Source organism: Lepidochelys olivacea (genome assembly GCF_965140295.1).
Source record: "Lepidochelys olivacea isolate rLepOli2 genome assembly, chromosome: 1".
In the NCBI taxonomy this organism is placed as follows: domain Eukaryota; kingdom Metazoa; phylum Chordata; order Testudines; family Cheloniidae; genus Lepidochelys; species Lepidochelys olivacea.
In genome coordinates, this window is record NC_140411.1 from 60,680,257 (window position 1) to 60,705,677 (window position 25,421).

At 40.7% G+C, this 25,421-nt stretch overlaps 1 protein-coding gene across 1 annotated transcript in view; it reads left to right on the forward strand.

Annotated features, from left to right (window-relative positions):
* Positions 1–245: 245 nt before the first annotated feature.
* Positions 246–25,421, forward strand: part of HTR2A (5-hydroxytryptamine receptor 2A) — a 47,689-nt gene continuing 22,513 nt past the window's right edge. The window contains exons 1-2 of the mRNA XM_084618444.1: positions 246–666; positions 5,099–5,299. Coding sequence (XP_084474570.1) covers positions 261–666; positions 5,099–5,299 — 607 coding nt within the window. The 5' untranslated portion in view covers positions 246–260. The remainder of the gene's footprint in view (positions 667–5,098; positions 5,300–25,421) is intronic.

Below are 25,421 nucleotides of genomic sequence, written 5' to 3' on the forward strand. Positions count from 1 at the left end.
TTTCCTTTTTAACTGGATTTTTAACATATGCTGATATTGGACTACATGAAACTGAAAATAAAAGTATTTGAGCATCCAGAATAACTCCCTCAGTTTTCTCAATGTCATATTAATGATGAAAAAACAATCAACAAAAAAAGAGTCCCTTCTTTCCACCAGCATCAGCTCTGAACAACAAAGGAATATAAAGCCTGATGGTGACAAAGGGTTATAACTTTCTGTTTTTTCACTGTACATCCTCCCCAGTTTCAGATTTAGCAATGGATATTCTTTGTGACGAGGAGAACCCAACTGCAAACTCCTTAATCCAATTAAATCATGAGAGAAGACTCTACAAAAATGTTTTTGTGCCTGGAGAGGTTAACGCATCTCATCTGTTTAACTTGACTGTGGACTCCGAAAACCTAACTAATCTTTCATGTGAAGGTAGCCTGACTCCGCCGTGTTATTCATCACTATTTCATCTTCCAGAGAAAAACTGGCCAGCTCTGCTGACAGTTATAGTGATTGTTCTAACCATTGCTGGAAATATTCTTGTTATCATGGCTGTGACTCTGGAGAAAAAGCTACAGAATGCCACTAATTATTTTCTAATGTCACTTGCAATAGCTGATATGCTATTGGGTTTCCTTGTCATGCCTGTGTCAATGTTAACCATACTGTATGGTGAGTATCAGCTCTCTAACTTATTGCATACATTGAGTAGCTTTCTAAAAATTGCATGCACACGCTATTATTATTTCAGCTTGAAAAGAAAAATGTAAATAAGGCTAGTTTTAAGGTATATGCTTCCCACCTCCCCGTTCAAGGTGAAAAATAACTATAAGGGGTAAATGTTCGTAAAGAACAGATGCAATATTTACATGTTTATTTACTTTTAACTTCTAAGTATGGACATTTTAAACACAGTCCAAAATGTCAATTTACTACTTTGATTCTGATGGAATTGTCTTATAATTGCTATCAGATATTTTGTCCTGTCTGTTGTATCAGTTTTATCTTTGACACATATGTTTCTAATAAGGAAGTAATGTCCTGTCAATTACTTTGCCCTGCAAATAGGCACAGAAGCATTAATTACTTGGTGCCTTCAGAGTTAAAATAGCCTGCCTCTGTTTTTTTATTTTTTAATCAAGCATTGCAATTCTAAATAATTATCTTTCCACTGAGATCCTTATTTACATGTCTACCTTTAAATTTCATTAGCTACCATGGAATGTTGGAATAAGTGTTTTGAAGGAGGCTGAAAAGTGGCTAGAGTTAATTGTACCCAATTGTTAGTAATATTTAGAAAAGATCCCAATATTTGATTATTAATTTGTATCTATTCTAATGAGTAATTTTGCAAGTGTAAATTGACTTGCGACACAGTTTATTGAGATTGGTATCGGAAGTTTGTCATTTTGACCAATATCCTCAGAAGCCTGTTACATGGAGAAAGTTGAAAAGCAGAGAAGGTTGAAAAGCAGCAGCCTAAGTGTTAAATAAAAATGTGTTCCTATTTTTGTATAATTTACCTTCAAAACTTAGAAAAATACCCAATACAAGAAGAGAGGAGACATGAGATGAAATAGCTTCTAGGCTTGTTTCAATAAGCTAAATCATCAGCCACTAAACTTTAACTTTAGGAAGATTTTATTAGGAAACAGCAATATAAGAATTTATTTCCAAATCCCCCTCTTTCACTTTCCCTGTGTTCTAGACAAACTACCCTAAATAGTATTATCAGATTAGGTTTGGAATTGGCATGGGTCTGTGACTGATTGTATCCATAGTATCATTACCTTTGGTAGTGGGGAAGCTAATGAAAAATTGTGCCATAGAAGCAGTAATTGCTTGATTTGTGAGATAAGTGAAAGACTCAAGCCCTGGATGGTTCACTGACACATGCAATAGGGACTCCTGCTGGCCAGACCCTGCCACTGAGGAAGCTAATCCCTGCTTCTGCTCAGAAATCCATATTCAATTGTGACCATTTATTTTAACTGCAATATTTACATGGTCAAATGCACCCTTACTACATGCACAGTAATAGGAGGGCAGCTGCATGATCACTGCAAAGGAGAAAAACTCCATCCCCTCCATTTGACAGAGGAAGGACTCTCACTTTGCTTCTCTATTTTTTCCTCTCTGTTTTTTCTCCTTTGCAGTGTGCTGTCTTTTGCCAGAGGAAAGATCCCTTTCCAGGATACATGCCTTTGAGAAATCACTCAGTCATTCTGGCATGAGCTTTCCTAGAAATGCAGCATCAGGGTGATACATTATCAGCATCACAGTGACCAGCAAACAATTTATTGTAGAGAACCCTCCTTCCCCACCAGAACTAAGAACTTCACCCCAACTACCAGAAACAAAAGGCCAGGAATCAGTCAGTTTCCAGACTCCCATTAACCTGTGATCATATTATCCCAGACACCAAAGCACTTCTGGTGCTATTTGCACTGATCTCAAACCAGAAGTCATTATGGCCCAGATCCTCAAAATCAAGGGGAGCTGGGCACCTAAATACCTTTGATAATCTAGTTTTATGAGCTTAATCCTAAAAGGTGCTGGCTCCTTCAACTCCCATCATCAGAGCACTCAGCACCTGGAGAGTTGCTCAGCAGTATTTCAGGCTTTTAGAGTCTCATCTAATTCCAGATTAAGTCCGTAAGAGTTTGGCCATTGGCTTAAGTGGGAGCAAAAACTATCCCTTAGATCTGAATGCCTCCTCTATGTATAAATTACTAACACCCCAGATCAAAACCCTGGATATGAATGCACTGAACTTTAGAGTGTTGGAGAAACAGTTGAAATACAGATTTGAATGTGGCTTAGGCCTCAATTTGACGAGTGTGTGTGAATGTGTATTAACATACATACAATATTATTTGTATTTCAATATTGGCCAGAACTCAAACAAGAATTGGGTCCCTTTTGAACTGGTGCTATACAACTACCTTCATAAAAAAATGGCCCTTCTCTGATTTTTCTAGAGATACGTACCAAAAAAAAAAAATCCATTAAAAGAATGATAAGGTTGCAAAGTCAAGGATTAAAAAGATAAAAAATGACAAAAATAAATTCTGCCCAGGCAGCTTTAACTCAACCTCCTTGTGCGTAGTCATTACAATAACATTTTGTCCAACATCTCTGGGAAGTCTGTAGCAGAGACCAGAGCAGAATGGAGCTCTCCTACGAACACAAGACAAGGGGATATTCCTTCATGTGGAAACTTGTCCCTCTACACACATCATCAGTAGAGTTGGCGCCCAGGATCTTTCAATCCACAGCACAGATCTCTACTGCTTCAGCTGAAGGAGTGACTGGTAGTAATAGTAGTAGGATGTTACTTTTTATGGGGACCAGCCACTAAAGAAGAATGTGACACATGTTTTGCCAATGTTATATAACTGTTTGGTGGACAGCAGGGGAATACTGGGAATCCAGAATCTGGGGTTATATTCCTGGCTCTGGAAGGGACTGTGCACAGCGAAACACATAAGTTTGGCACATCCCTTCAGAAAAGCATTGTGGTTAAAACTTGGGTCTACCATATTAGATCTATGGATAAATTCTGGTCCCCAGTATGGTATATAGGGGCTGTAAAGGATGCAGAGTGGCCACTTGGGGAATTCCTCCAGGTTGGTCTGGCCCTACACTTCACACTCTTGCAACCCTCAGCATAGGGGCATGCCAGCGGAAGGAGGCAAAGCTCTGTGCTGCAGCAGTTCTGAGCTGTGAGGAATCCCATGGGCATCTGTGTAAGGCTGCAAATTAGGGCAGTCTCTAGAACCCCTAATTTACGCTGGGGATAGAACCAGCTCTTAGAGCAGCCCAGACTCTAGGAGATACAAAGGTGACTTAAAACCAACTTTTCTCCCCATTTCTCCATGCAACACTTTCTGAGAAGCACAGCACAGATTCTGGTGTTTTGGTTTTATTTCCAACTCTGTCACAAAAGACCCTGGGTACTTCTCAGTTATCCCATCTGTAATATGGAGGAATGATACTTGCCTGCCTTCTCAGGTTGGAGCTGGCCTTGTTTAATAATAAGGACCAGGAAGTGTAGAGAGGAAGAACTGAGACTAGAACTCACTGTATCCCCCTAGCACTCAGCACACCTTCCCTGGTGGGTAGAGCACATTGAAAGAGGAAGGGGAGCTCTCACCACTCCAGCCAAGAAAGAGGGAGAGCGGAGGAGTTTTTCCTATGGTTTTAGTGGAAGGGGGAGCTGTATTACCTTCACTTTCCACTCACTTTACGCTCTTTGGCTAGTATTTTTCTGATGGAAAACTGAGACACACTTCTGAAAAATTAAGCCATTCACATTCCCCTTCCACCCTGTCATGTTAGCAGGACAACATGAGGAAACTTGCACTGCTCCTGTTCCACGCACCCCCAGCTAGTGCTTCAAATGCCATACATACTTCAGGAAACTCTGCCCTGTGCCAAAGGGGTAACCGCAGCTGCTGCTATAGCTTCCATATCATCCCTATCTGGAGCTCTAGTTCTCTGCCTGGGACCTTCAGGCTAACCAGTGGTTAGCACTGTGGGACTGGAGCATGCTCAGTGCAAATGGAACTTTCAGAGATTTTAGCAGCAGGCCTCTCACAAGCTCTCCTGAGCATGAGGAAATGGCAATTTTCTTGTAACTTGGTCTAATCAGTATGTATTTTCACAGGGAAAACAAAATGCACTTCTCTACTCCCAGGACTGTCCCACTGCTAAATTTGCTCCAAACCCTGGAGGTGCTAGAGCTCTTTTAAGAAAACTGAAGAAATATGTTTACATTGATAAAACTGCCTATTTTTCCCTAACATCTTTCTCAGAAATGCCTGTGTATATAATCAGCCAGAGGCAGAAAGCAAGCCAACAACATCTCAGCCCCAATGGTTAAGTTCCACTTTATGCATCCGATGAAGTGAGCTGTAGCTCACGAAAGCTCATGCTCAAATAAATTGGTTAGTCTCTAAGGTGCCACAAGTACTCCTTTTCTTTTTGCGAAGATAGACTAACACGGCTGTTACTCTGAAACTTAGGTAAAGTTATAAGCAATAGTAAAATTCATCCATCCATTTATACTCTGCTTAGCTGATGCTAAGTTTCTCCTTTGCAGGATATACATGGCCTCTGCCTACAAAACTCTGCGCTGTCTGGATCTATTTGGATGTGCTTTTCTCCACTGCTTCCATCATGCACCTCTGTGCCATCTCTCTGGATCGCTATATTGCCATACGAAATCCCATCCATCACAGCCGCTTTAACTCCAGAACTAAGGCTTTCACAAAAATAATTGCTGTTTGGACAATATCTGTTGGTAAGTGAGGCAACATTTCAACACATAATTATAGATTCCTGTTTTTTGAGAGACTTGACACATATATTGCAGAGTAAAATTGTGTCCCAGGCTGCAAGATTTTGTTTGCCCCAGTATTAGATGTGGTGCAATGTAGTAATTATATGATAAAAATCACCAGTGACAATGGCAAGTGGAGAAATATTGAGCCACACTCTGCAGTGAAAGAATACATTAAGTCAAAACTGTTGTATTCAAGTTTCTTCTATAGATGTGCTTGTTTTCAGTATTGATATCCCCTACTACCTGGACAGCAGGAAAAAGCAAATGATCAGGCCTGAAAAAAGAGCTCTCTGATTTAGCTGTAATTCAATTGTTCCTGACACCTTACCACTATGACTTGTTTACAGCTGGGTTGCTTTTTTTGGTTTGTTCGTTTTTGAGGCAAAGCCTATCTGCTCCTCCATGGTCACTGAGAGCCCAAGACACATGGATCCAGTGCTGTGCCACTGTATGCTGAGTGGGTAGGATCTGGGCCTTTGTGCCTAGCAATGTGAGGGATTTCCCCATGGATCTCAGATGTCACCTATACCTGTGTACAAAATGCACAGAAAAGTGTACATTTTAAACTATGCTAATCACAAATTCATAGGAACATAGCAATTGCCACACTGGGTCAGGCCAGTGATATATCTAGTCCAGTATTCTGACTGACAGCGGCCAACACTAGTTGCATCACAAAGAATGCAATTATGGAATAAACTGCTCACACGGAAAGCTTCTTCTCAATCCCCATTAGTTAGAGGTTGGCTTATGCCTTGAAACACAAGGGATTATGTTCCCTTTCAAAACTCTTGGGGGGGCGGGGGGGGTTGTGTGTGCGTGTGTCCTTTCTATCATGCTGTTTCAAGAGTTATAAACACCCGTCGTGGTAATAGAAAGCACTGTACAAATAAAAAATTCAGTAGGATTTAACCATCTAGAGTTTTTTCTCCCACCAATGATCAGTTGATCCACACATTTTCTGTGTTATGATAGTGTACTAATAACTGATAATAACATGGTCCGTATTCTCTGTATAATATGATGCCTATGTTTATTAGAAAGCAATGAAGTCTGGCATGACTGAAAATGACAGAATCTTGCTTTATGCAGTATTGTAGCTGTGTTGGTCCCAGGATATTAGAAAGAAAAGATGCATAGGGTGATATCTTTATTGGAGATACTACTGGAGAGAGAGACAAGCTTTTGAGCTACACAGAGCTCTTCTTCAAGTCTGGGAAAGGTACTTGGTGCCTCACAGCTAAATACAACGTGGAACAGATTGCTTTGAATAGAAAGTTAGCACATATTCTAAGGGACCATTCAAGGTGGAGTGGCCTGTTAAAACCTCTGCAGTCATAGGACCAAAAAGAAGGGATTAGTGGGTTACAGAGTGCAGTAATAAACCATAAATCCAGTGTTTCTGTACAGTCCATGATTTTTAGTGTCTAGCGGAGTTATGAATTTAAGCTCCCAGGCTCATCTTTTGAAAATGTTGTGCAGGTTTCCTTTGAGGATGAAGCCTAATAAGTCAAATATAGAGTGACTGCTTTATGAGGGGTGATAGCGAATTTTTGTCTTTAATCATTTTCCTACGTGACTTCATTCAAGAGCATAGTGATTGTCTGGTTTCACCCGCATACTTGTTATTGAAGCATTTAGTGCACTGGATGAGGTATGCCACATGTTGTGATAGGCATGTGTAAGATCCAATATTTACAAATATTTTCAAGACACTGGACAACCCTCAGATAGCCACTCCAAATACCTTGTCATCCCATTTCATCCTCACCCATAACAATTGTACATTCAACAACAAACACTTTGTCCAAACCATTGGAACAGCCATTGGTACTAGGATGGCTCACCAATATGCTAACTTCTTCATATAGAAATAAAACCCTCTCCTATCCCACACCCCTAGTTGTCACCTACCACCCCATACTGGAACCCATATGGCGTATCATCAAAAAACTACAATCCATACTCAATGGGGATACCATCCTGAAAGAAATCTTTCTTGAACCCCCTCTTCTGGCCTTCAAACAACCCGCCAACCTCTCCAAACTCATCATCAGAAGCAAGCTCCCCACAGACCAGGACACACCTACTCAAAGTAGCACCAGACCCTGCCAGAACAACAGGCAGACATATCTCAACTGCTACAATGATCAATACCCCCCACAACACACCTTTCAAGATCTATGGATCCTACAAATGCCTATCATAACTTGTGGTGTACCTCATCCAGTGCACTAAATACCCCAATAACATCTATATGGGTGAAACTAGTGCACTAAATACCCCAATAACAACTATATGGGTGAAACCAGACTATCACTACGCACTCGGATGAACTCACACAGAAAAATGAAAAGACAAAAACACCACATCGCTTGTGGGTGATCACTTTTCACAAAGTGATCACTATATATCTAACCTATCAGGCCTCATCCTCAAAGAAAACCTCCACAACACTTTCAAAAGAAGAGCATGGGAGCTTAAATTCATAACTCTGCTAGACACTACAAATCATGGACAGAACAGAGACACGGGATTTATGGCTTATTACAACAATCGGTAACCCAGTAACCCCTCCCTTTTGGTCCTATGACTGCAGAGGTTTTAACAGGCCACTCCACCTTTAATGGTCCCTTGGAATATGTGCTAACTTTCTATGCAAAGCAATCTGTTCCACGTTGTATTTAGCTGTGATGCGCTGAGTACCTTTCCCAGACTTGAAGAAGAGCTCTGTGTAGCTCAAAAGCTTGTCTCTCTCACCAACACAAATTGGTCCGATAAAAGATATTACCTCACCCACCTTGTCTCTCTAGAATCTGGCTTTGTTATGTTTTGATAACACCTGTGATGTAATCCTGGAATTTAGGTGGGATGATATCATGCAACCTAACAGCTGTTAACTGGATTTTTGTATACATATATTTAATTTAACAGACTGAGCAGTAAGAGTAATGGAATGGTGCTCAGTTGCCTTGTTAGTACTGTGGTATCATGATGCATGGAGTGACAAGCTGAAGGAAGAAGATTCCAGCCCCCGAGGCGTGAATATGTCTTGAATGTGATGTGCTCTGGGAAACAGGGAAGGAGGCAGCTGCACAACAACCAGTGGAGCGGCAGCATGGCATCTGGTTATCCCTCATCTCCAAAGTAGAGTGAGTGTGCACCATGGCAGATTGCCACATAAAAGGGACAAAGAAAAATGCCAGCCCCATAAAGAATCCTAATGGTCTCAGCCCTTCAGTGCAACTAACTGTCAATCAATTGTCAATGTAATGTAACCCTGTCCTCCTCCAGCACTCCCTTGCCTGCAAAAAACTGCCGCACCAAAGTTCGGAAATGGCTTATGAACAAAGAGATGCTTTATCTATCATTTACCAATCTCCAGGCTCCCCGTGGTACTTATAGGACTTAGTCTATACATTATTTAACTCTTTGTAGTTCCACACAGGTGCAATGCAGTATAATGTGACGTCACTAAGCGATTCTGTCAGGAGAGAATAGCTTTATCATGTCCCTTGATACTCTGCCTTCTGGGTCCCATTTTGTTTGTCATTCGGTTGTACCCCTATTCCTGTGGTTTTCAGTTAGGCCGTGACCTCTGTTGCTTTTGGGAGTTTTGTTATCGCTGTTATGGATGAGCTGTAGGGTATATGGATAAAGGAAAGAGATTAAGGCCTTGATACTCTCCTTCACTGACCTTTGCTGAGTACAGGTTAGGTGGGGGTCATACCAATCAGAGAGCCAGTTACAGCTTCCTGATTGTCAAGTTACTCTGGCCCCAGCTCCAGTATAAAGTAGACCAACAGCTCTGGCATAAATTAGTGGCTGTTCTTATTTATGCCAGCTGACTGTCCTCCTCCATTCACCATACATCAGGTAAGAATTGACGAAGCACAGATACCATGCCCTCTATGCTGGGGGTGCAGCTGGTGTAGGAGTTAGCTGTGCTGGCTGTATGCCAACATAGACCTCAGTCATGCCAGGGAAATTCTCAGCAGGTCAGCTAAGGCCAGATTCCAACCTCTTTGCATCACCTGAATGGTACAGAGTAGTAGGAGCAACAGGAGAGAATCAGGCCCTAAGTGTCTTTCTTCCGCTTGCAGTAACCCGAAACCAGGACTAGTATTGTTAGTTGCTTTATGTCAGTTCTGTAGTTCTGCCTCTTTTAATAGCTTGGACACTGTTTTTCCTTGGGAGAGAAAGGTGCAGGCTAGATTGGAGGGCAGGATGAAGGGTTGTTGAAGAGGGACAGCTAGGAAGCTACAGTGTTAATTGATGTGTGGTGTAATGATGCTTTATGAATAAAACAAAATCTGAGCTATTTGTGAATTGAACTGTAGTATGTGAAATTATAACAAAGTTGTGTAATGAGGTACAAATGCTCTTCTTTTCCTGGAGAGTTCAATAGAGTGGTCACTATAGTACGAGCCAAGGAGGACAAGATGCCAGGGGCTTCTGGCCTTTTTCTGATCAGCTCTGCAAGATGAATAACTCTGGATTTTTTCCCCTTTTTCTTTTCTATTTTAAAAAAGAAGACTGAGTGTAGGGGCAGGGGCTCTGGGAAGATTTTCAGAAAGTGATGAGCACCTGCCCTATGACAACCAGATTCCTTTAAGGTGTCTCAAGTTGGGCATCCAAAAAATGAATGCAGTCAAAATCACTAGATACTTATAAAAATCTTGGCCAAGGAAATTAAATATTAAAACTAATTCAACAATGAGGTTGACAAATCAAGCATTTCAAAGTCATAAAATTCCAAAAGTTTTTATCACCATTATATAATATTTTTGTTCCTGATTTCCTGTTTAAATATGAACTTTAGTGCACTCTAGTTTTATTAGGGTCTGATCCAAACAACACTGACATTAATGACAGTCTTTCCACTGGCTTCAGTGAGCTTTGGACTGAGCTAATAATGTATTACATAACAATATGGGACAGGAAATGTGACTTACCTGACTTCTGAAAATCTTGATGTTTTCAGCCTAAATTTTGTATTAAAATGAGTTTTTATATTTAACAGCAGAACAACATTAAGCCAGCAGCCTTTATTTCTCTGGACCATGAAGAGCCAAGGGCAATTGGTTTAAGATAAAATCTAATTACTGTAACAGATTCTAATTCTGTCTTTAATTCTTAATTCAAACAGTACCCAAAGTGGCTGGATAATTAGGTTATGTGTGGCTATTGCAGGGGCAGGCCTGTTATTCTAGAAACCTTAAATGTCTAAACACTGAAAATGATTCAATTTATTTTAGAGCATAGAGGTGATATCTGAAAATAGATGTCAAAAACTAGACATTATCACTTCTTGAAATGTATTACAGTGGTCTATGTGAAACCCAGTTTGATAACATTCAGCTAGAATATGTGGCGCTATAAATAAAGCCCACACTGAAAAACTCCATAGAAGCTCAATAAAATTAATCTAGTTCACTTCTTTTGTGCAAAATTTTGGAATCTAAACCTGTCTAAGAAACACAATCCTCTGTAAAAGGGCTAAAATCCAGCCTTCTCTCCTTTTAGCAGACCTTTGAAAACAGTACATAAAATAAAAGTTAGAGTAATAAATGTTAAGGTTTCACTCATATCATTCCTCAGTTCTTACCCTTCTTTGTTATAGGATTCAGCCTCCTATTGTGATCTAAGTCATGTGAAGTTTGATGAAGCCCAAATCCTCTTAGCTGAGTTTCTCTCTTCTCTTATTCTTCCTTCCTCAGCCTACACATCTGTTCACTGCCTTCAGGCACTCTCAGCTCTCCCTAGTCAGTAACCACATAGATTTATACAGTAATTTTCCTCCATTAGGATCCCAAATAAGGCTGGGCAAAGCTGATGAAAAAAACGTTTGCAACATTTATCTCAAAACTTTTGCCAATTCCTTTTCCATAGTTTTGGAGCAGGGCCACCCTAGGAGTGGGGGGTGAGTAAGTGGGGCAATTTGCCCCAGGCCCCGCAGACAGGGCAGGGACAATTTTGGTGGCAATTCGGTGGCGGGTCTTTCAGTCCCTCTCTTCCTCGTCGGCGGCACTTCAGCGGCAGCTCAATCCCTCCATTTCAGTCTTTTGCAGCAGTTCGGCTGCGGGTCCTCCTGTCCTCTTCTTTCTTTGGATGGCATGCCTTGGGTTTTTCTTTTTTTTTTTTCTTCGCCGCTTGGGGTGGCAAAACTAACTTTTTTTTTATGGAAGGGACCCCTGAAATTGCTTTGCCGCAGGCCCCCTGAATCCTCTGGGAAGCACTGTTTTGGAGACTTCAAAATTTTGATTACTGCAAAATGTAGATTAGCATTTCCCAAAGCAGAAGTCAAGTAAGGCCAAAGGACCTCCTTCCAGTATTGAAAGGGTTAACGCTCCCTGGTGGGCACAGCCAAACCCATCCTGCCCTCCCCCCTTACAGGAAGTGCAGGGGCAGAAGCATAAGAGCAGGGTCCTGGAGTTCAGCTGTGGCTGGATCAGGGAAAGAAGTAGACATCTCTCCAAGCCCTCTGCAGAACCATCACCTGGCAGCTGGAAGTGAAGGCACACCTTAGCCACTGGAGATGGAGAAGCCCAGGGAGCAACCAGAGGAAGTGTTGCCTGGCCACTAGATTGAAAAGCTGACCCCCACAGTGATGGAGCATTCTCTCGCCAAGAGTGGTGGGAAGTAGCTCAGGGAAAACAGATCTTGTTCCAGTTGTGCTGCTGGGAAGTGAGGCAGCATGCTCCAGAAGTTTTGTTATCCCCCTGCAGACCCAGTGGCAGGACCATCCGCCACTTTTACGGGCAGGAGCTGTGACCTGGTGGAGTAGGGTGGGCCCAGGTCCTCCTACCCCTGCTGCCACCCCACATCCAAGGTGTCTTCCAACTCACCCTAGGCCAGAAGACCTACATCAGGGACTGGAAGACTGTTTCCTGGCTCTCCCCCACCCACGAGGCCAGAGCTCAAACTGTTATTGATTGCTCCAGCCAGGAGCTGTGAGCCTTAAACTGTTTCCCTGCTCTGCCCCACCTAGGGGGCCAGAGCCCAAATGACTTGCCCCAGCAAGGGGCCGAAGCCCAGACCTATGGCCATTCGGCTCACCAGGAGGGGTCAGGCCCAGCCCCTAAAAGGGAGATGGCTACAGGAAGGAACAGCCTAGGGGGCATGGAACGGTGGTAATGTAACTTTCCTCTATGCTGTCTAGCCAATACGGCAGGGCTGAAGGGGAGTGTGATTGGTTTTATTTTCCTGTATGGGGGAGACTCAGCTCTCAAAAGCTAGGGAAGTGCTGATGTAGAGGCTCACAATTTTTTTTTTTTTTGGACCACACTACATAATCCACTCCATGTTTGAAATTTTTGTGCCAAGTACCATAGCAGCTCTTTTTTGAGGAACAGAGCAATGCTAAACAGCCATACACATGTCAGTGATGTATTATACAAACTGGATCAGCTGGGAAGGGAAGCAATGTCACCTTATTCCACCTGTGGAGCTGGCACAAGCATCTGGATCAGGAGCTGAACCTCAAGATCCTCCGCCCCATGGTAGAGAACCAACCTGAAGAACTGGCAGATACAAGCAGAGCATTATCTACCTTCTTATTTTTCAGATCCCTTCTCAATACTACTTCTTCCATGATGCCTACAAGTACTCAGTCAACTAATTAAAGGCACAGTAAGGGGCAGCCGGACATAATATAAGAGCACTGATTAATTTAGTATATTGTTAAAAGTTCCTAAATGTGTATATAATTACACAAACAAGCTATGTTAAAAGATCATTATTAAGGTTGCAAAGTAAACACTCAAGAGTTAGGTTAGCCAGAATTAAGGTTGTCCATTCAACCTAAACTCAGCCCCCTGTGTATGTATGCATTATGATTAAGGCCCTACCAAATTCATGGTCCATTTTGGTCAATTTCACAGCCATAGGATTTTTAAAATAGTCAGTTTCATAGTTTAAAATGTTTACATCTGAAATTTCACAGTGTTGTAACTGTGGGGGTTCCGACCCAAAAGATGGTTGTGGGCGGTCATAAAACTATTATAAGTGGGGTCACAGGACTGCCACCCTTACTTCTGCGCCCAGCTCTAAAGCCAGCAGCAGCGCAGATGTGAGGATAAGAGGGCATGGGGAAGGTCATCACTTGGGGGGGCACCCCAACTGGGGGCTTTTACAATGCACCAGGCTCCCGCTTCTAGTCCTGGTGGGGCTGGGACTTCCTCTTCCTTTGCACAGGCCACTCCAGAGATGGGTCAGACCCACCTCTGGGAACCTCCCCCAGCTGCAGGAAGCTCCACCCAGCTGGGCTCTGAAGGCAGCACAGCTACAGAGCTTGGGAAGAGGAAGTCCCATCCCTCCCCAGCCCAGCCAGGACTAGCAGCTGGAGCCCGGTGCATGGTAGGACTCCCCTCCCCCCCTCCATCTGGGGCACCCCTCCAGCCCTGCCCCTCCCCTACAATAGCCAAATATCATGGAGGAGATCAGATTTCATGGCCCATGACACATTTTTCACAGCCATGAATTTGGTAGGGCCCTAATTATGATCCAGTCTTTAATTACATGATGACATACTATTTTGTCCCATAGGATCTCTGCCTCACTTAGTGCCCAGAATGGAGAGTACTCAATTAATGAGTAGCTATTCAATATTTTTTTTCTCCTCACTGCTCAGTGTGTGGCCCTATTTACTTCAAACTATTCAAATCCTGCTATGTAGGCAGAATTATAATAATTTTCTCATGCGCTTTTCTATGGTGCTCATCACTATTGTATTTGAGTGCTTCACAAATATGAATGAATGTATTTTCACAATGATTAGTGGGTATTATTATCCCAATTTTACAGATGGGAAGCTGAGACAAAGAGATTAAGGCCAAAAATGTCTACTAATTTCAGGTGCCCAATGTGAGACATTTAGGATGTGATTTTTTCAGAGTACTTAGCATTGTATAGCACTTTATATGTTCAAAGCACAGCTCCCATTGACTTCAGTTGCAGCTGTGAGTGCTCAGCACTTCTGCAAATGAGACCCCCTGGTCTCAAGTCAGGCACCCAGAAAATGAGGAACACACAGTTAGTGACAACTTCTGAAAAGTTTGGTATAAGCCTTTTGACTAGCATCACATAGGAACTCTATAGCAGAGGCAGGGATAGAATCCAATTCTTCAGATCAGAGTTCAACTACCTTAAAAGGGGGCAGGAGACAAAAGCCCATAAGTAAGTCCAGAACATGGAGATCTGGGTGAAGGTTTGGAATCAGAGGGGAACATGGGCTATCATAGCAGGAACAAAGGAGAGACAAGAGGGAACGTAAAGGGGACATCCAATGAACAACTTAGATGTCTGTATACTAATGCAAGAAGTATGGGGAATATAAAGGAGGAACTAGAAATACTAGTGAATAATCACAATTATGACATAATTGGCATCATAGAGATTTGGGATAATTCACACAACTGGAATATTGGTATAGAAGAGTACAGCTTGTTCAGGGAGCTCAGGCAAGGAAAAAAAGGGAGGTGGTGTTGCCTTGAATATTGAAGATGTATAAGCTTGCAATGAGGTTGAGCTAAAAGTGAGAGGCAGACTTGTTCAAATTCTCTTGGTAAGGATGAAAGGGGTAAAAAGAGGGGTGATATCATGCTAGGGGTCTACTATAGACAACCAAACCAGGAAGAAGAGGTGGATGAGGATAACAAACTCACCCAAAGCACAGGACTTGGTGATGGGCAACTCCAACTACCCAGACATCTGCTGGGAAAATAATATAGCAGGGCACAGGTTATCCAACAAGTTCTTGGAATGCATTGTAGACAGCTTTTTATTACAGAAGGTGGAGAAAATGATTAGAGGAGAGGCTGTTCTAGATTTGATTCTGACAAATAGGGAGGAATGGGTTGAAAATTTGAAGGTGGAAGAGAGGTTGGGTGAAAGGGATCATGAAATGACAGAGTTCATGATTCTAAGGAATGGTAGGCGTGAAAACAGTAGAATGAAAACCATGGATTTCAAGAAGGCAGTATTTAGCAAACTCAGAGAACTGGTAGAAAAGATCCCATGGGAAGCAAGTCTAAGGGAAAAAAAGAGTTCAGGAGAGTTGGCAATTTCTTAAAGAGGCTGTCAAGGTTCCTTCCCCACTCTGAACTCTAGGGTACATGAAAACCTCCTAAGCTTACTTTTACCAGCTTAGGTTAAAACTTCCCCAAGGTATAAATTAATTTTACCCTTTGCCCTTGGAATTTCCATTGCCACCACCAAACTTTAACTGGGTTTACTGGGAAATGTAGTTTAGACACATCTTTCCCCCCAAAATCCTCCCAACCCTTGCACCCCACTTCCTGGGGAAGGTTTGGTAAAAATCCTCACCAATTTGCATAGGTGACCACAGACCCAAACCCTTGGATCTTAGAACAATGAAAAAGCATTCAGTTTTCTTACAAGAAGACTTTTAATAGAAGTAAAGGAATCACCTCTGTAAAATCAGGATGGTAGATACCTTATAGGGTAATTAGATTCAAAACATAGAGAATCCCTCTAGGCAAAACCTTAAGTTACAAAAAAGACACACAGACAGGGATAGTCATTCTATTCAGCACAGGTCTTTTCTCAGCCATTTAAAGAAATCATAATCTAACACATACCTAGCTAGATTACTTACTAAAAGTTCTAAGACTCCATTCCTGTTCTGTCCCCAGCAAAAGCATCATACAGACAGACCCAGACCCTCTGTTTTTCTCCCTCCTCCCAGCTTTTGAAAGTATCTTGTCTCCTCATTGGTTATTTTGGTCAGGTGCCAGTGAGGTTACCTTTAGCTTCTTAACCCTTTACAGGTGAGAGGATTTTTCCTCTGGCCAGGAGGGATTTTAAAGGGGTTTACCCTTCCCTTTCTTTTTATGACAGAGACATTAAAGGAACCAGATCAAACTATCCCACTGCATAGAAAAGATAGGAAGTATGGCAAGAGACCATCCTGAATTAACCAGGCGATCTTCAACAACCTGAAACTCACAAGAATCATACAAAAAGCAGAAACTAGGTCAAATTATGAAGGATGAATATAAAAAAACCAACACAAGTATGTACGGACAGCATTAGAAAGGCCAATGCATAAAACAAGATTAAACTAGCTAGGGACATAAAGGGTAATAAGAAAACATTTTACAAATACATTAGAAGCAACAGGAAGACCAAAGACAGGGTAGGTCCATTACTCAATGAGGAGGGAAAGATGATAACAGAAAACGTAGCAATGGCAGAAATTTTAAATGACTTTTTTGTTTCAGTTTTCATAAAAAAAAGGTTAACAGTGTTCAGAAGACTAACATAGTGAACATCCGTGTAAATGGGATAGGATCGGAGGCTAAAATGGGAAAAGAACAAGTTAATACTTAAAAAACTGGCTGAAGAGATCTCTGAACCACAAGCAATTCTTTTTGAGAACTCATGGTGGACAGGAGAGATCCCAGAGGACTGGAAAAGGGAAAATTTAGTACCTATTTATAAAAAGGGAAATAAGGACAACCCGGGGAATTATAGACCAGTCAGTTTAATGTTGGTACCCAGAAAAATAATGGAGAAAATAATCAATTAAACAAATCAAACAATCAGTTTGTAAGCAACTAGAAGATAATATGATGATAAGTAACAGTGAACATGGATTTGTCAAGAACAAATAATTTCAGACCAACCTAATGCCCTTCTTTGACAGGTTAACAAGACTTGTGGATAAGGGGGAAGCCATAAATGTGATATATCTTAACTTTAGGAAGCCTTTTCATACTTCTTACAGGACCTTCTCATAAACAAACTAGTGAAATATAGCCTAAACAAACCTACTATAAGATGGGTACACAACTAGTAGGAAAACCATACTCAGAGAGTAGTTATCAATGGTTCACAGTCAACCTGGAAAGGCACATCAAGTGGCATCCCACAGCAATCTGTCCTGGGTCCAGTTCTATTCAATATCTTCATAAATGATTTGGCTAATGGCATAGAGAGTACACTTTAAAAGTATGTGGAAGATACAAATCCTCCAAACTTGGTAAGTGCTTTGGAGTACAGGATTAGAATTCAGAATGATCTTGACAAACTGGAGAAATGGTCTGAAATCAATAGAATGAAATTCAGTAAGAACAAAGTAGTACACTTAGGAAGGAATAATCAGTTGCACAAATTCAAAATGGGAAATGACTGCCTTAGGAAGGAGTGCTGCAGAAAAGGATCTGGGGGTTATCATGGATCACAAACTAAATATGAGTCAATAATGTAACACCGTTGTAGAAAATGAACATCACTTTGAGATGTATTATCAGGAGAAGACTGTAGGGGGACATGATAAGAGTCTTCAAGTACAATAAACTTTGTTATAAAGAGAAGGGTGATAAATTGTTCTCCTTATCCACCGAGGTCAGGACAAGAAATAACAGCAAGGGAGATTTAGGTTGGACATTAGCAAAAACTTCTTAATTGTCAGGGTAGTTAAGCACTGGAACAAATCACCTAGGAAGGTTGTGGTATCTCCCACACTGGAGGTTTTTAAGAATAGGTTAGACAAACATCTATGAGGGATGATCTCTTAGTCCTGCCTCAGTGCAGCGGGCTGGACTAGATGACCTTTCGAGGTCCCATCCTGTTCTACATTCTATGAAACCATCCTTTCTCATCCTGCAATCACCTGCCCCATTCACCACACACCTTCCAACTTCTACAACAAATGAAACAGGGGTCCTACAGACAACAGCCTCCTTAATACACAGCCCTGATTCATACCCAGAGCATCCTGTGCACTGAATTAGGCAGGGATCCTGAGGAAAAAAAATACTATGTGATCATGTGATTAAATATTATATCATAATGTATATGCACAAAGGGACCGAATTAAGGTAATTTAATGTTCTTTTGATGTTCATTTTCAGATGTAATAGCTATATAAATTGTACCTATTTTGATTGTATCCCCCTCTCCAGCATATGTTTTGTGTCATCTTTGATTGTAAATTCTCCAGGGCAGCACTGTATTTTCTTATGTGTTTGTTGTAGAGCCCAGCACAATGGGACCCTGTTCCTGATTGGGGTCTATCAATAAAACCACAATAAAAATAAAAGACACTATCTAACACTGTAACATAAAATGCTGAGACAATTAAAAACACCATAACTGCATCTAAAATCCACTCCAGAAATTCCAGATTACATAAACTCCATCACCTGAAGTGCTAAGAGCCATCCATTCCTATTGGCTACAATTGGTCCATGACTAAGTCTCCAAGGTGCTACAGGAATACAAATAAATAATAATAATAATTTAATAGAAGATGAGGGCTGTCAGATCTTGTTGAATCAGAACCTTATTTTTTGTGTTGATATACAATGTTATAATGTGTAGGGCCCATTAATCAATAATAATTATACCAATATAGAATTCCTTACTGTAGTAGTAGACCTCGCCAAAATTGGCTACTGATGAATTAATGCCCACTTAATTCATAAATGGTCCTTGGAAAAGTCAAAATTATTAACTGTATAGTGTCTGTTTCCGTGTATAGTAAGCATATATACTGATTAAGAGACAGAGAGTTTAAGGTCAAAAGTATCCACTAATATGGGGTGCCCAATTTGAGAGATAGGGCTGTAAAACGGGCACATCAAGATCACACCAAAATCTGCTTTTGAAAATAAATTCTTTCCCATTTTCCACTTAAGAGATTTCTTTGCTTAGATTTGGTTGATTTCTTTCATCCCAGAAGAACACATGCATGTCTCATCCACTAGACTAAAATCCTATCACAAGTATCTCCCCCCTCCACAAGGGTGTACAGTATAAAACATTTTTCATTTTAATGTTGTAAGTAGTTTTCAGTTATACTAAGAGGTAGTTTTACTGACTTAAAATAAATCCCATCCTGTATATTGTCCTTTTTGAAAACTGCACAAAGAATTTATATTGATTGAAACTCTTTCCAGATTCTTTAAATTTGACAACATGGAGGTAAAGAAACTGTAATATTCACGTATAAAAATCAAAGGATTTATTGGGACATTGTAAGTAACAACTCCAGCACCACAGGAGGGATTATAACTCCTGATCAGATACAACAGTGTAACACCAAAAATATATATACAACCTAGCACTAAGACAAATACAATATCACCTATTGGGAGAGGTGCCATCTACACTAATCATTACAGAACATCATAAAAAATCCTTAAGGCCAAATCTTCAAAGCCACGCACAAAGGGAGAGCAAACAAAATGTATGAACCACCATTGTCTGGGCAAAAATTGATAAGTGCTTTTGGTTTGCAATAAGCCCCAGAATCATCCAGATTCTCTTTGTGCAATAATTCACAGTAATCAATTAAGATAAATATGTTTTAAGGCAAAATCCAGGCATAGTATGGTGCCATGTACTAGTAATTATTCCTCTCTCTGAAAGGCAATACTGTGTGATATAGCAAGATGTGTGTTACATAAGGGAGTTCCAAATGGACTTCACTAGAGTTGGAATCGTGTGTGGAAGCCCCAGTGCAGAAAGTTTTTTATATATAGTGTCTGAAATGCAGAACGGGTAAACAGTCTACCCTGAAACTGTACCAGTAGATCTATACAATAGTATATGGTGAGGTGGGATTCCTCTATGGACAAAGAAATGTACCAATTATGTGAACATCTGCAATAGGAGAAGTTGGGATTTTTACATAGCAGAAGCCTCATGAAATATAAATGAACAAAAAGAAAATCACAAGAAACCATGTTGAGGTTTATAAATTCTGTCATCTGTGCTTTGTAATTGCACTTTAATTGCCCTAGAAATTAAAAATAGTGTCATTAAAACTGTACTCTTCTGTATGAAGTAACAATTTCAAGAACACTGAATTTTTAAAGTAAATTCAAAATTGCATAGAGCAATTTCTTAGCTTCTCTTATGCACTTCAAAGAATTATACTTTATTACACCCACATTTTAAATTTTAAGTCATTAAAAATTGGGGAATTAATCTTAATATTTATTTTATAGAATTAAATCAGTGATTTTACTAGCAGCCAAACACTCATACTTCATCTAAACGCTCCCGCATTTGTTTGCTGGTCTGCGTAGCTAGTACCATTTCCATTTTATACTGCACACTCTTGTGAAGAAGGGAGATATCTGTGATAAGATTTTAGTCTAATGGATGAGACATTTCCAAGACAAACCAGCTAATAAAAGTCATTATTTTTTCAAAGGTATTGCAACAGCTTCCCAGTTACCTATGGCAAATTAAGAAATACTTGTCAGCTGCTCCTTACAAAGTTCTTTGGCACCATCAGTGGAAACAAGACCATCAAACTCTTCTGCCTCCATAAAAACAGTTCTTCTTGACTCAGAATTGGATTCTACACTAACACAAGGAGCTTTTCTGTAACAGCCCTCTAGAGCTGTAACTTTCACAGTACTCAAGAGTTTTAAAGAGCAATTAAATCACATCCAGTAGGGTTATTAGCAGGGTTTTGGGGGGTTTTTTTGTTTTGTTTTTTGTTTTTTGCAGCAGCAGCAAAAGCCTCTTGTTATGAATTTGTATCTAACCTGAGCCTTGTAATGTTTTTTCAAGTTGGGAATCACTCCCATGATCCAGGGCTGATTTACTTTGTGTTGGGGGGAAAACACCTCCCAAAATTACACATTGTGCAGCTTTATACTGCAGGTGTGTTGCATAAATATTACAACTCTCACCAAAGGCGATTACATTTCATTCAGTGTATCCAAACTTGTGCCAAAACTGCCATCTTTCTTGAACACTCAGCCTTGCCATGCATGCATTTGTAGAACTAGTGTGTCATGGGGGAGGTCCTTTCAGCAAACATTGTACCCATTTGTTTTCTCCAAGGATAATTTAAGTTTTTCAGTTCCTGACTGGTTTGTGCAGTTTAGCAAAATAGATGAGCCGAGAGATTATGATGTAGAACCTAAATAACCACACATTAATGTGAACTTTAGATATAGTCTATTGTTTTTTTCCCACTGCTCTTAACTCTGTTATCTTTGACATGACACTGTGGTAAAGGTAGCCTGGATACAAAGGCAGCTTAATCTGTATTAAAAGCATTATCCCTTATGTAAATGGTGGTGAACAAGAGCCATCAGGTGTGCTGCAGCAAAACTCAGCATCCTGCTTCTCATCATATTTTCTCTTCAAGAGAATATATTGTGGTGAGTCTTCTGCCACAATAACTAGCCATCCACAGGCTTAGACCATTTTCATTCTCGTCATAACAAACTGGCTACTAGCTTAAGCAGATGTTCTTCAAACAGCCACAATGGGGATTAGAACAATGTGAAGAAATGGTGTGGAAGGTACTATAACAGAATGGAACATGAACTATGGACCAAATAGTGCGATCAGATTCCATTCCGTGACTTCTTAGATCACTTCAGGACCTAGAGGGACACTGGGCAGCACAAGCTGTGTGTGTTAGCCATTGGTCTGGAAGTCTGAAAGAATTACAGGGTCTGTCTGCGTCCCACAGTCTCAGTACAAAATCCCTTTTATAATCATTACAACCAAGTTCTGTTTCTTCTCTACCACTGACCAGTGGCTGGGGGCATAGGAGGGCCAAGTGCCCAAGGCTAGTACAGTTCTACTCGGTATCTCAATGCAATTTACTGAGGATGAATATACCAATAAGGCTATTAAATGCATTGCTGGAAATTTCTGCAGCAGTGCAATACTGATTTCAGCGTGTATTAATATAGTCTAATAATAGATTGAGAATAACTATTAAACTGCAGTATCACACAAGGAACCCAAATATACTGCTGGAGAAATTCAGAAAAATCTAGCCCCTTGGAAACCACTATTTACTTCAATGGAGCATTAAACCTGATCTAAGTACACTGCCATCATTTAATAAATTATAATAATTATAAGCCCAGAAGAGGGAAATATAACATAGCAGGGGATCTTGTGGTTTAGACTGCCTGTGGGAGTCAAATCATTAATTGCTAATGGTACCGGAATATCTAGGGGCTTTTAGTAATTTATTAGGTTGTTATTATTTATAAAACACTGACTGTATATTCAGCATTGTACAATGCACACATAAAGACCATACCAGCCCTAAGGAGTCTAAAAGCTAAAAGGCAGACACATAAAGTAGGATGCACGGGGAAACCCAGTGGAAGACACTGTCACTGTTAATTTGTTTAGATCCCATTGTGCTGTGTGTGTGTGTGTGGTATTTATTCCGTGAAGTGCAGTATACACAACTTTATTCTCTCAGGGACTTGCATGATGAATACTGCTGGAAAGCTGGCATGCAAGGAAGATAGAAAAATCTTAGTCAAATTTAAAACTCAATAAAAATAAATTGCTAGAGTAGCGGGACTATTGCAAACAGCTGTTTTACCTAAACCAATGACAACTGCAAAACTATAATTGCTTCTCAGCAGAAATTAAACCATTGCTGCCAGGAACATGCAAACACCTAAGCAAGTTAAACAGCATTAGCTGAATGCACAAAAAGAAGAGCATTTCACAATAAGTTTTTGTTGATGTTGTTGAAGCTGCATAAGGCCTTCTACCTAACCTTTGGCTTAGCAATAAATGTTCCTGGATTTTTCATCATTAGCTTTAAACAAGAATTAGTAATATATTTCCAGGATGTGAGAAACCAGTAATTAATGGTGCCACTAATTAACAGCTATAATATCTGCATTTCTTGAAAATTTTCAAACTAATCAACAATCTCTCAATTTTAAGGTGAACATTTAAGTTTAAAGGAACCAGGTAAAGAACCATTGATTTATTAATTGATTGATTATGTGGCCATCATTACACAGTATCTGGCCTTGAGAGCAAAAATTAAAAGCATGTGTCTATCTGTGCGGTAGATTTTTTGATAGCAAATGGTCTGGTCAAATCTCTGCAAGGAGACCAGAACTGTAGTTGCTTTCTGACTGCCCTGAAACTTCTGTCCCGCTCCATTGCATAAAAGCAAACTTCTGGACCTCATTTCAGGCTTCAAATGAAATCCTACTACCCCTTATTTTTCCCAGGTTCAAGGGAGGTGGCTACTCCCAATCTGATAACAAACTCTTTATACAAAATGATTAAAGTTTGTTTTAATTATTATAAAAATTAAAGTTTGAAATGTTTCCACATGTAGATTTTGAACCTATAATTTTGATCTTCACTACAGGCTGCCACACAGACCTTACAGGGTAGGAAGCAGGGTGCAGGAACACACATGCATGGGAGGTTGCAGGTAAGAGGGCTGGAGCATGGAGAGGGGCAGGAGCAACTGCTAGCAGATGCAGTGCTACCATCAAAGCTTAAAGTGCTAGTAGCAGGCCCATTGTTGCACTCAAATGAAAATTAAATACCAATAGATAAACCATCGGGTTACTAAACTACACCGACCTTCACCTCTAATTTCCATCTACCAGCAACAAATCCCACATGCCTAACAGCAAATTTCCTGCTGGCTAAAAGTATTGGTTGGACAGATGTATTTTGGACCATTGTCAAACTGAAGGCTAAAGTTTGCCAGACTCTGACTTAGTTGGACCATAAGGGAAAGCCAATTATTTTTGATTATCTCAAGGACTGTTGTCGGAAAAAATCTGATTTAAGTAGTGAAAGAGCCTAATGTGAAGGAATCTTAAAGAAAGCCTAAAGAAATCTGATTTAAGTAGTGAAAGAGACCCCTGATTGACTACTAATCAAGAATATAGTATCTGTAGCTCAATTATTAAAAAGAATCCACGTGTATCTGCAACTTTTGTTTATTTTGTGTGTATGTGTTTAAAACTTCTGTTTATTTTCAGCCCCATGTATCTTTCAGAGTACTTCACTAGAGGGAGCAACAGTGCTATTTGAACCCATGTTCTTCCGAGCGAACTGGCCTGTCGCATGTCTGTACAGATCCTCTTTGTGTTGTATTTTATCCTGTCAGATTTTTAAATGTATCTGATGTCAAAATGAAGACAGCTTTTCTTAGGCAGGTTCCCTCCCCCACCGCCATTTTTGTTTCTTCAAGCAATTTAAAAAGTAATAATAGTGCACCTAGCTGGCTCAAGGGATTGGTAATAGAAACCAGACCCTGTCACCACTTCAAATCTAATCCAGTCCTGGCCAGTATTGGCTGAAAGTTTTACCATGTGATAGTTGTGTGGTGGCCTATGTGAAGTGTCATTAGTCCAGTTTCCAATAGACATATGTCCATGTAACAAAAACACTTTCACAGTTGCCACTAAATGGAATCAAGCTGGCAAATTCAGTTGAGAAGCCAAGGAGACTTTCTCGCCCCATGGGTGGTACAGTAACATGCTGCCAAAATACTAACAAGCTGCTCCCTCAGAACTATTCCATGTTAGTCAGCAGGACCCTCTCTTGCTGTGGGCTGAACAGGCAGCTGGGAAATGGGTCACCTTTGGTTTCTCAGATGAGCAGGTCACCTCTGACTGCTGCCAGAGTCCCCTAGTTGGTATGAGAGGCCAGGTAGGGAAGCTTTTATCAGGCAGGTTTTTGGTGGGGGAGTGAGTCACCCCTGATTGATTAAAAGGGAAGGGAGAGAAACAGGCTTCCAGCCTCCCTCCCAATACTAGCTTTTCAGTCTCCAGACTGGGCTAGACAGGCCAGGAGGCCATCTCTACCCAGACTTCTGCTATCACAGTAGAGCCCAGATGGCCAATTGCTTTCCACCTACCAATAGGTTTACTTTGGTTTCTGTTTTCCAGGCTATCTTCACGGGGCAAAGGGCTAGAGATTTAATTTTTTCTAAAATGAAAGCTGAGACTCTCCTCCATGGGATCCAGTGACTGGTCCTGTTAAGAGGTTCATGAGACTCCACTCTAGCTCATCAGTGATGGTGGTATTTCCAGGAAACAGCTGCAGCACCACAGTGGAAGAGTGTAGGGAAATGTGCATTGTTTCTGCCTCTGTTGCATCTGTTACACAGAAAGAGGTCCATATTTAGAGGTGAGTCTAAAGGGGGTCTAAGTTGGTTACCTTACATTTGCTTACATCAATGTAGACTCCTTAGACTCACATCCAAATTCCAATGTGTAACACATACACCCCATTACATCTGAATTTGGACCAATAAGGCTATGTCTACATTACCACATATGTCAGCAAA